Here is an 11,661-nt window from a genome sequence, read left to right as displayed (position 1 = left end):
CTGGGGGGCCCCCCAGCCTGTACACGGGCTGCTCACACACGCACACGTGCAGGGCCCCAAGGACCCGGCCCGCACGCATCGGGGCGGGAGCACCTCTGCTCTCTGAGGCTAGCGGACCCAACCCGGGACGGCCGGCCCCTCACCGGCCTGCAGCTGGAGGGGATACGCAGCAGGAGGCCAGGTGTGCCACGTCCGGCGGGGGACGGAGGACATCCGACCTGCTTGCTGCTTGTCCCTGGAGGGTCCCAAAGCCTGCCCTCCCCACTGCCACCATCCGCCCTGGCGAGAGGCAGGGGGCCGGGACTGACCTGCTGTGAGAAGCCACAGAAGAACTGGTAGAGAAACTGAGGGAAAATGAAGCAGACGTTCTGAAAGACAAGGCACGGGCCGTCAGTCCACGGCATGGCGAGAGGTAACACACCTGGCGTCAGACTCAGGACGGGCGGTCACCATCACAGGGCGGTGGGGGACCCGCTGCAGACTCAGGACAGAGCGGTCACCGTCACGGCGGTGGGGGGCCACTGCAGACTCAGGGCGGGGCGGTCACCGTCACGGCGGTGGGGGCACCCATATCCCATGGAGCAGCACGCCTGGCTCTGTGTGGGCTCTACCAGGTCAGTGAGGGCAGGCGTGCGGATGCCTGTGTTCTGGCCCTTGGGGGACGCTACTACGTCACGGGGGCGGGAAGGCCACACAGCTGGTGGGACGGGGAAAGGACAGGGCCAGAGCACTGAGCGAGCGGACAAACGCAGTTACGCAGCTGCACCCGTCCTCCGACGCCTCCCACGTCTCCTGGCGGCTCAGCGGGCAGTCTGTGGTGAGAAGCACCCGGGCTTCCCTCCGGGCGCAGCCTGTCGCCCCACTGCTGCGAGTTGAGGAAAGGCCGCCAGGGCCCGAGCGCTGCGGGCGGCCCCGCCTACCTTGTAGAAGAAGTACTGCACCAGCTCGGAGATGCGGATGTAGTAGAAGTGCCCGTGCACCAGCAGCATCTTCTTCAAATGCTTGAACTTGGGGACCGCGTAGTCGCTGTTCCTCGCAGCCTGGCGGCCCTCCTTCCCGATCACGCCTGTTGGATGAGGGGATGGGCTAGTGGGCCCTCCTCCTCCCTGAGGGCGCCACTGGGACAAGGAGAACGAGGGATGCAGCCGTCACTGTGCGTGGCCCCATTCAGACCCACTGAGTCACAGACGGTGCCACGCCCAGGGTGAGGTGGCCTTTGTCCAGCTGAAAGGCCAGGTCTGGGTCCAGACTAGGACTGCTCACCTGTGCCCACCTGGGCTTTCTGGATCGGCCTCACCTGTGCCCACTGGCTCCAGGGCCGCGCTCACCTGTGCCCACTGGCTCCAGGGCCGCGCTCACCTATGCCTACGTGGGCCTCCAGGATCATGCTGACGTCATTCGCACCATCGCCGATGGCCAGCGTAATAGGGTGCTCTTTTGAAAACTTGATCAATTTAACAATCTGGAAAAGAAATAAATGCAAGAATTATCTTCTCCGCTTAATGTCTGCTCAGGATATTTGTTACCTGAGTAATTCATAAAGATAGACACTTAGTTTTGGAAAATGAGAAAGCATTTGTCTACAGGTAATTTACCACATTTAACCAATTTTCAACACAGACATTTTTTCACATTAGAAAGCAAAATAGTAAAAACGGTAGTAAGACCTAATTTATAACGACATGGGTTCAAAACGCTGCTAGGCACAATTTCCTGACAGAGAAACGGTCTACACAGAGCAGTCTTTGGTCGCTCCTGTATATGCAAATACCCTGGGGAGATACACTTGCATCTACGGGGCGCACACGGCCCCGCGTGCTGTTAGGTGGCTTCGCTACTCCAACTGCTCTGAGCTGCTCCACATCAAGCATCTTTTTTTTTGGAGAGGTTTTTGCTATAGGGTGCGTGCACTCACCAGAAAGAGAGAGACAGACAGAAAGTGGGCATGCATGCACACGTGCCCGGCGTGAGTTTAAGCGCTGGGTCTGGGACTTGAACCGTGGTCGACTACTTGGGAGTCCAGCGACAGCCATTATGCCAACTGCCAGTCCCACGAGCATCTCTCTTAATAAATTAGCTGTCTCCAGTGTTATCGTAACTTACAAATTTGTCATGTGTGTGAAATACAATCTGAAGACTGAGTGCAGGAGATATTCCCCGGTGTTCAGCCCATTCCTCTAGAGTCTTCCCCACTTCCGGCAGTGGTTTAAGACGCAGGGCGGGAAGGACTGGGGAAACCGTGGCGCCCTCTTACTCAGGACAGGGAGGGGACGACACTTGGCATAAACCTTCCTGCCAGGTGAGAGCTTTTTCCTCTCCGAGGTGTCGTCCTGGAGGCCGTCCTGGAGGCCGAGTTAGGCAGCACAGGGAGGGCAGAAGGGAGAGCCGTCTGTGTCCCCAGGGGTGACTGACTTCATCCCCGGCTGGCCCTCAGGAGGGTTCGCAGGGAAGGCCCTGACATGACACCTGGGTCACGCTGACACGTGCCAGTGCCACCAACCATCTCCTGGCACCTGGTCGCAGAGCTCGCCCACGCCGGAGAACCTGGCCCACGGGTTAGCCTGAGGGGTTTGGGGAGGTGGCCTCCCATGGAGAAACAGGGCTGGGACGCCTGCAGGGCTGGGACGTCAGAGACACCCATGAGAACATGGTGGAGCTGGGCGGGTGGCAGCCGGGGTCTCCTGACTAGAAGCCAACGGCCATCTTCAGCAGCACTTTCAACCCGTTACGCTGGACCCGCACATGGCCCGGCCCCGGTGGCTTTAAGATCACGGCAGGCATGTGTGTGCACATGTCCAGGGTGAAGAAGGGATCACGGCGTGGCCATTCCCTGGTGGGGAGTTTTCCTTCACTGTCTCTCGCTCCCTGGCAAGTACGTGTACCCTACCGCAAAACCCAAAAAACCACTGCTGGCCTCACAAGGCTGGCAGGAGCCAAGCTGCACCACTAGCGTGTTGGTGGCACACATGGTGGACACACTTGTGTGTCGGTGGTGCACACATGGTGCTGGACACGTGTCCGTGATACACACGTGGTATTGGACACATACACATGTTGGTACACACATGGTGCTGGACACGTGCGTGTCAGTGGCACACATGGTGCTGGACACACATGCATGTTGGTGGCACACACATGGTGCTGGACACGTGTGTGTTGGTGGCACACACATGGTGCTGGACATATACATGTCAGTGGCACACACACGGTGCTGGACACACGTGTGTGCCGGTGGCACACATACAAGGCTGGACACATGCTACTCCCTCTTCTTCCCGCAGAGCACCTCCAGGCAAACCACCAGGACACGGTCCTGTCCACAGAACCACGCCAGCCGTGGTTCTGGGCTCCACACCGAGGCGTGGACATCGGACCCGGCAACACTCACTAACTTTCACGCCCATGCGGCGAGCAAAGCCCCACGTCGGCGCCTGCTTTAGAAGGCGCTGCCTTGTAGAGCGCTAAGACCCGAGGACAGAGCCATGCGGCTCGAGGCCACGGCCGCGGCGGGGCTGACCTGGGCCTTCTGCAGGGGCGCCATCCGGCAGCACAGCACGGCGCTGCAGTTCCTGCAGATGTCCAGGAAGAGCTCGCGGTAGTTGCCGGAACTCCCGTCCTCACGGGGCTTCATGACCAAAGACAGCGCAGCTCCGTCGATGATCAGGCCGTAGTCCTGCAGGTCTGCCGAGAGCCTGCGGGGGGGACGCAGATCAGCCACAGCCTCTGAGGGATTGTCTCTGGATCCCCAGAGATGCTGCGAGTCTCTGTAGCCCGATCTTGGCAGTGATGAGCGTGACATGCCCCCACTCACCTAGGGGAGCTTAGGCATCTCGCTGTGCGTTCGCATGTCATCCCCAGGATTCCTGAAGACGGGGAGCACTCACCTTGCAGTCTAAAGAGGTCTGTCTCCTCCACACGGAGGCCTCACTGGCTACCTTGTCCCCGTACGGCCACTGACCTCATGGCTTCCTGCCCAGATGACCCAAGGTCGTAAGACAAGGCCATCCCTTTCTCTTTGCTAGTTGCACTATTACAAGGGGCACCTCCATCCCTGGGAAGAGCCCTGCAGCACCGGGGCCAGGCTACTGTTGGGAGCGTACACTTGGACGCTGCCTCTGCTCAGGAGGCTGCTTCTGGTTGACCTCCGTGAACAAAAACCCAGAATGATTCTCGTTGAGCCTGATCTCAGACAACACGTCTCATCCCAGCCAGGACAGCACCGATAGCACGGGTCCGAATAACCTGTGGAGCATTGCTGGAAAGCTCCACTCGGCATAAACCGCTTCATCTGAACAGACAGCTGCTGCCAACGCTTCCCGACCTCTGGCAGACAGGAACGACTGCTCGAACCACTCTACTGATATCCCGTGTTCTGGCATCCTTACCCGGCAGCTGAACCCGCACACACACGCACACACGTGCACACACATGCCCGGCAGACACGTCACCGCCGCTGAAGGGACTCAGCTCCTGGCTTGTTCTGAGCGCATACTTGGCCCCAACGATGCTGGCCCCACCGCGGGACCACATTCCCAGCGGGGGCAGTGGCCCAGGCCTGCAGACAGCGGTGGGACCCCAGGGGCCCCTTGGTGGCGGGCGCACCTACCCCGAGTTGTCCCTGGCGAGGCTCCCGCTGTGGCGCAGGACGGTCTTGCTCAGCTCGAACAGGACATCATGCAGGCTCTGCTCCTCCAGCCTCTTGGTGGTGAGCTCCAGCAGCTGCGTGCCGCCCCGGAACTAGGCGTAGCAGGTGGCCGCGGCCGTCTCCATCTTGTCCCCGGTGAGGACCCAGACCTTGATCCCGGCTTTCTGCAGCGCCTCGATGGTGTCCGCGGCCCTCTCCTGGAGCCTGGGCGGAGCACGGCACGAGCAGGGTCAGGGCGGCGTGGTCCCACCGAGCTGGCCCGGGGACGCTGGATCGCGGCGGGACGCGGGCTCACGTCCCGGGTACCCACGCTCGCCGCCCACCCGGGGCTGCAGCGGCGTCACGGCACCCAGGGCCGGTGCGGTACCCGATTCTCTGTCTCCCTCTCTTATGGAAGGACTCAACGCATCAACTAGAGAAAATAAAGAATCCGAGACTTGGGAAACTTTTAAAATGTTTTAGCCCCTCAAGTTCGAGAGCTCCGGCTCATGGCCTGGCTGCCGATCCTGGACGTCCACTGCACTGCAAGCCCTAGGACGACAGGTAGGAGTGGGCGCCATCCCAACACCGACACGGCCGCCCCCGTCCTGTGTGCCGGTCTCCCCACCTGGGCAGTGCAGGCAGAGACAAGTGGGCCCGAGGAAGCCAGAGTGAAGTCGTCACACAGGAAGTGGGACCTGGGTGACGGGCGGTGGGCGGGACCGTCTTCTGCCACATGCCGCTGTAAGTGTGCCCTTCCCAAACGGGAGTCAGGGCACCTCTAACCAGGCGGTCCCAGCAGCCACGAGTGCCCGGGGCACAAAGCAGCTCTTTCTCAGGGAGCCCCGGGCACATGCGGCCAGCCCCCTGCCGACTAGGCCAGGATCAGGACCGGTGGGCAGCACGTCCCTCCCTCTCTCTACCTCCTTGGCACGCAGGTGCCACTCCGGGAGCGGCCCCTACATGGAGAAGGCGGGACGTCGAACTGGCGGTGGCGCTGCCACCCACTCCGCCCCGCTGCTCTCCCTCACCACAGGCAGAGGGACAGGGGCGTTCCTGCCGGGGTCTCGTTGAGCCCTGCCCTTCCCCGCCTGGGTTCCCAGAGCTGGGGTCACAGGGGCGTGGCTGCCCCAGGCACCCATGCGGGGACACCTGTGCACTCCCACGGCTGGGCCCTGGACAGTAGGCACTCCTTAAACCCCTCCATCTTCAACACGGTGTGAAAACGCCATTTCACCATTTTCCGGGTCAGAGCGGCTTCGGCCACCCATCAGCGGATGGTGAAGGCCACCCGGTTCGTCTCCGCTGACACAGGGCCAGCAGCGAGCCCAGCGTCTCCCGCAGAGAGCACACTGGCACAGGCGTTCCGGCTGCTTGTCCCCCCGCCCAGGAGCCGTGGCTCATGTGCACTCCCCGTGTCCCGGACGAGGCACATGCGTGTGCTCACCGGTCCTCAACGGCCGTGGCACCCAGCAGAATCAGATCCCGCTCGATCTGCTCGTAGGCTTCCGCCAGCTTCTTCTCTCGGTCCTGGAGCGCCACCTTGGCGGCCTGCAGCAGCTTACAGACGCCCTCGTACTCGCCCGGGTCCAGCCGTTTATAGGCCACACACAAGGTCCGGAGCCCCTCCTGCGGACAGAGCGCGGCTGCACTGCGTCACCTGCAGGCGGCCTTGACAGAGCTCCCGCGCCTTTGGCCCTCCACAGGCATCCCCCAGAGGGACCAGACAGTCTCCGCCCTTGGCAGCCGGCGAGGAGTAACACGATGGGCCACCATGCCACGGAGCGATCGCGCCTCTCCTGTCATAAGCAGTCACAGTGAAGCTGCGCCTTACAGTGAACACATGTGACACTCCTAGAGGGCACGCGACCGGGGCAGCTGGCCAAAGCAGCCGCCTTCCGTGCTCACCAAAGGAGAGCGGCTAGTCAGGGGCAGTGCTGGGCGCACGGAGGCGAAGGTGAGAGCTCAGGGATAACCAGTCCTTTCTGGACGTCACACACAGGGGACGCAGACAGCCTGCAGGGCACTGCCCGCGGCCACGCCTCTGGCCTGTTAGCAGAACGCTCCCTTGTCGGGATGCGCGGCCACTGAGAGGGCACATGGGGACCTGTCGCTGCCCCCCTAGTGCCCTGGCTCCCCCTACCCAGCTCTTCCAACAACAGAAGAGCCAGAATCCTGCGAGGAGGCACAGCGGGTCCTGGAAATGCCAGTGGCTGAGAAGTCAGGAGGGGAGGCCTCTCAGGGACGCATCACGTCTCTCATGAAGACCATGACAGTGTAGGGCCTGTGGCACTGAGGTCCCTGGAGCCCTCAGAGCCAGAGGGACCTAGGAGAGTGACGGACGGCAGGTGCGAGGCAGTAGCCAGTCACGCGGGCTTCTTGGAGCCGTGGGAGGGCATGCCATGGAAGAGTGGTGTGCGGGCTTCTATTATTCTGTACCCAAATGACATCGTGCTGTAGCTCCATGCTCCGCGCACTTCTGGGAGGCCCTCACAGATGTCTGAAGGTCTTTCTAGGACCCCTGGGCCCCTTTACCGCCCACCCTGCAACACATCCTCCACATCGAGATGCAGCGAGTGAGGCCAACAGACGGTCACCACGGGGCACCTCTCTCCTGGGACAGGACTACAGACCCCACAACGTGCTGTCCCCGCTTCCTCTCCTAAGTGGGCAACTGCCAACCGCCTCACACTCCTTCGAGGGCAGGGCTCTCCGGTGCTCGTCTCTGTCTTACCCCTGGCCAAGTCCTCGGCACAGCGGAAAGCGAACAAGTCCTGCTGAGCCTGGTGACCAAGTCAGATTACAGACGGTGCGAATTGTAGAACGGTCAGGCACTCCGTAAAAACAAAAACAAAACCCACAAGCGACACGGCCCCTTTCTCAAGCCAGACAAAACGCATAGCGGGAAAACGGTTTTGTAAGCATCGTAACAGAGTCATCCCTGGTGCAGGGCTGGTGCGGTGGGGAGGCGGGCGCCTTCCCAGACGGACAGGGCCGACTCGGAGCACGGCCTTCCTCGTGGCTCCGTGCAGCCAAGGGGCTCCTCCCTGTCCCTCAGCAAGACCACAGGGCATCCCCAAGTGCTGACGCAGAGGCTGTGCCCGGACAGCAAGGGACCCGGCGGCACAGGGGTGGGGATCACAGCCCACGACCAGGTGGGGTCAGCCCTTAATGCAAGGGGGACTTGGCACGTGAAAACCCAGGACGGTGGCAGCGAGGGCGGGAAGCCCTGGCCATCTCGATTGAGCTGGGAGCAGCAGACGACAATCCGAGGGATGAAAGCCCTGAGCAGCTCGGATGGCAGGGACCTCCCCAACACGGCAAGAGCCACATGTGAAGACGCCCCAGCTGATGGAGGGGGACAGTGGAGACAGACGGTCTACCCCTGGGATCAGGAACATGACAGAGGCGTGCCTTGTCACCTGGTCAGTGAGGAGCCCCAGGTCTGGCCCGAGCAGTCAGGCAATGGAGAGGAGAGGTGGCATTCCGCAGGGGAAGGCCACTCGAGGACTCCGCCACCTGCAGACACCAGGATGCAGCATCTCAGAGACCATGAAGAAGCACCTCCCCACACACAGTGAAGGTGCCGGGCACGGGGAACACGTGCGAGCTGGCTAGTGAAGGCGCTGGGCACGGGGAACACGTGTGAGCCGGCTAGTGAAGGTGCCGGGCACGGGGAACACGCACACGCCACTGCTTGGTCCACGGAGCGCTGGGGAAGTCAGAACCCTCCATCCACAAGGCAGGGAGTAAAGGGGGAGGATGACATGGAGCAGCCTGGGACTTGTGGGCCACCTTGAAGCAGCCCAGGGCTGAGGGCTGCCTGGGCTTTCTGTGCCCCAGCGAGCTAGCTGCCCCTTCCTTGAACTGCTGAGTGGCCGGAGGCCCTGAGCCTTGGATTGAAGCTGGATACCCTGCTACTCTGCCAGCTCTGTAGTAGGGCAGACTCTAAGCCCTTCCCTGATGGGACACTGCAAGCATGCTGAAACTGCCCCTCCCCAAGTCACCCGTAAAAGACTGTCCAACTCTCAGCCAGGCCAGGCTCAGTGTGAAGTCCTCCGTGCCTGCTGACGTAGCAAACAGTTCTCCTATCTCTCCGGGTGCTGTTCTCCCTCCCTAGGTGGCCGCTTTCCTGCAACAAGAACACCCTTAACCTGGAGGGGCTCACAGACCAGAAACGGCTGGAAGAGAGCACAGAGCCCTGAGTGTGCAGAGACAGAGCCCCACTGTGCGCTGAGGGGACTAATGCATGTACCAAAGGCAAGCATAGAGCCCTGAGTGTGCAGAGCCCCGCTGTGTCTACCAAAGACAAGCACAGAGCCCCACTGTGTGCGGAGACCCCACTGTGCGCAGAGAGCCCCACTGTGTGCAGAGAGCCCCACTGTGCGCTGAGGGACGAACGCGTGTACCAAAGGCAAGCACAGAGCCCTGAGTGTGCAGAGCCCCACTTTGCGCCGAGAGGAACATATGCGTATACCAAAGGCATTTTCTATAGGAAAAGACAAAAAGAAAAGGCCACCCTAAAATTCATATAAAACCTCAGGGCCTCAGAATAACCAAACATTTTGTGTAAGAGAACAGAGCTGGGTGACTCATCCTTCCTGGCTTTAAAATTGCTAGAAAGCAATCGTCATCAGAATTCTGTGGAACTGGCAAAGAGAGGAGAATGGGAACTGAGGGCCCGACTGCAAGATGAGGCACAGGGCCCCAAGCGAGCTCTGGCACGTGCAGCCAGCGGTCGCTGGGAGAGGCTGAGGACATGGCGGGAAGACCGACTCCTCAGCCGATGGCCTGGGCCCACAGTACATGCAAGGAGCACGAACGCGACAGAGTCCTCAGTGACACTATAGCCCTACGTCTTAAACACAGGGGCCAGCAGATGGCATGACGGGTATGTCGCTAGACTCCCACGTAGTCAACCACGGTTCGAGTCTCGGACCCGGCAGCTTAAAACTCACACCAGTGGCATGCGAATGGAGGAGAAAGGACTGCGGTGTGGCCACCCCCCCAGGGGGGGATTTCTCACCTTCTGTCTCCCTGTCTCTCTCTCGTTTCTCCAGCAAGCACACATGCCCTATAACAAAAAACTCTCAAAAAAGCAAAAAGAAAAACAAAAATGACAAATCTTCAAAATCTTAGATTGGCCATGGTGTCCACACCAACTGCATGAGCAGCCTAAGAAAATCCAGCAGGCTGGACTGAGGGGTACAAGGAGTCCACGACCTCTCCAAGTCCCACGACCTCTCCCATAAGTACCTCACGGCCTGGACACCCGCACGAAGCACAGGGTGAGGGCCCTCGGGGAAGCTGCGGCTCAGCAGGTCCAGTCACCTGCCACGGATCTGCAGAGGCCTGGACAGCAAGCAGCACCAGAGGCTGCAGATGGCCCCGAGTGTCCGGCAGGGCTGAGGGAGTGCCTGGGGGGTGGGGTGGCCTGCTCCAAGGGCCCTGGGGCACCGGCTGGCAGAGCACGGGCCTGGCCGCAGGACGGAGCCCCTGCACGCACACTGCGAAGGCTCTGCCCGAGAGGATGCACTCCTGGTTCAACTCAATCCAGCTTCCACAGAGCCCCTCGGCCGGCACCCAGTGAGGCAAGCTGCCAGCCCGCAGAGGGCCGGACGAGGCAGTGCTGCCGGCCGGCTCGGTCGGGTCCCATGGACAGGGAGGCACGAGGACAGGAGGAGCTGTCTCTCTAGGTGTGGCAGCCGCAGCGTCTGGGAGAGCACCCTGGCACGTGGGCAAATGGGACGGCGTACCTGTGTAAGAGGAGGGCGTGCACCGGCGGCCCGGAGCTGAGCAGAGCACGCACGTCGTCTAAAAGGAGGTGGTGGGTGCAGAGAAAGCACCTGCAGAACCAGCCCTGAGCACACCAGACTGCACGGAAGCGCCGACCCGAGGGGCACGCAGACTGCATGGAAGCGCCGACCCGAGGGGCACGCAGACTGCACGGAAGCGCCGACCTGAGAGGCATGCAGACTGCACGGAAGCGCCGACCCGAAGGGCACGCAGACTGCACGGAAGCCGCCGACCCAAGGGGCCCAAACCCGAGTAGCAGCCCAGAACATCACGAAGAGCCTTCACGTGGCTAGAGGGAAGGCATGGCATGTGAGCAGCAGGCGGATGTCCCATCTCTCAGAGACATGCAGCCCGCATAGTTAGGCTGGCCTTCTCTGCGGGCACGAGCCCCACAGCTGGGGGCCGTCCGGACTCCCACTGCGACAGGGAGGCACGCACTGCTGGCAGGGGCGCCTCCAGTGCATCCCAAACAGCACGTCCCGGTCGTGCCACCGACACACGATTCTGGGAGGTGGGCGCTCCCTGGAGCGACAGCAAGTGGAGCGCACGGGGCAGGGGTGGTGTGGTCACGCGTGTGCAGGGAGAAGTCCACCTGCCCAGCCACGCCAGACGTTTTAGACTAAAGGCAGTCGTCAGGTGCCCGAGAGGCTTTTACAAACAAAGGCAGACTCTGAGGTGCCCATGACGAGCAGCATCCACTCTCGAGGAAGAGGCTTCCTCTTCACAGCACCAGGGAGGGAGGCTCAGCCGGACCCTGAGCGGAACCACTGCTCTGGAGGGACCTGATGGGAGGGTGCACACACTTGGAGGATGGCTCTGCCCAGAGGCCACGGCACAGCCCACACTCCCACGAAATCTCAGCGCGAGCCGTGGGGTCTTGGAGTCTGCCAAGGAAGGCCGGTGACGGCTGTGGGGTCGGCAAAGCCACGAACACGCGACGTCGAGGGAATACCCACATGCCGTGTGGAGGGGCGTTTGCGTTAGATCGGGGTGTCACTAACCCATCCCTGCACCCACCTGTCCTTCACGACAGGGCGGGCAGCTAGGAGAGCACAGTCCCCTCCTCCAGAGACCTGCCACCTAGCCTTGGGAGTCAGGGCGCAGAATGAAGGAAGGAAACCGCAGGCTGCAGACACTGCGGCAGAGGTGCGGGGGCTGCAGAGGGTGCAGACATGTTGGGGTGCACACACCAGTGCCCAAAATCCCAACCGAAGAATGGGGAGGGGTTGTGGGGTGGACGT

The 11,661-nt window shown here is 61.5% G+C and overlaps 1 protein-coding gene across 1 annotated transcript in view; it reads right to left on the bottom strand.

Annotated features, from left to right (window-relative positions):
• The window catches only part of ATP11A (ATPase phospholipid transporting 11A), a 146,159-nt gene that overhangs the window by 23,749 nt on the left and 110,749 nt on the right, over nucleotides 1-11,661 (bottom strand). The window contains 6 exon segments of the mRNA XM_027776208.1: nucleotides 309-368; nucleotides 921-1,066; nucleotides 1,360-1,462; nucleotides 3,518-3,692; nucleotides 4,607-4,849; nucleotides 6,072-6,253. Of these exon segments, the coding sequence (XP_027632009.1) occupies nucleotides 309-368; nucleotides 921-1,066; nucleotides 1,360-1,462; nucleotides 3,518-3,692; nucleotides 4,607-4,849; nucleotides 6,072-6,253 (909 nt within the window).

Source organism: Tupaia chinensis, unplaced genomic scaffold (assembly GCF_000334495.1).
Source record: "Tupaia chinensis unplaced genomic scaffold, TupChi_1.0 Scaffold000644_1, whole genome shotgun sequence".
NCBI lineage: Eukaryota > Metazoa > Chordata > Mammalia > Scandentia > Tupaiidae > Tupaia > Tupaia belangeri.
This window is presented reverse-complemented; position numbering and strand designations above follow the sequence as displayed.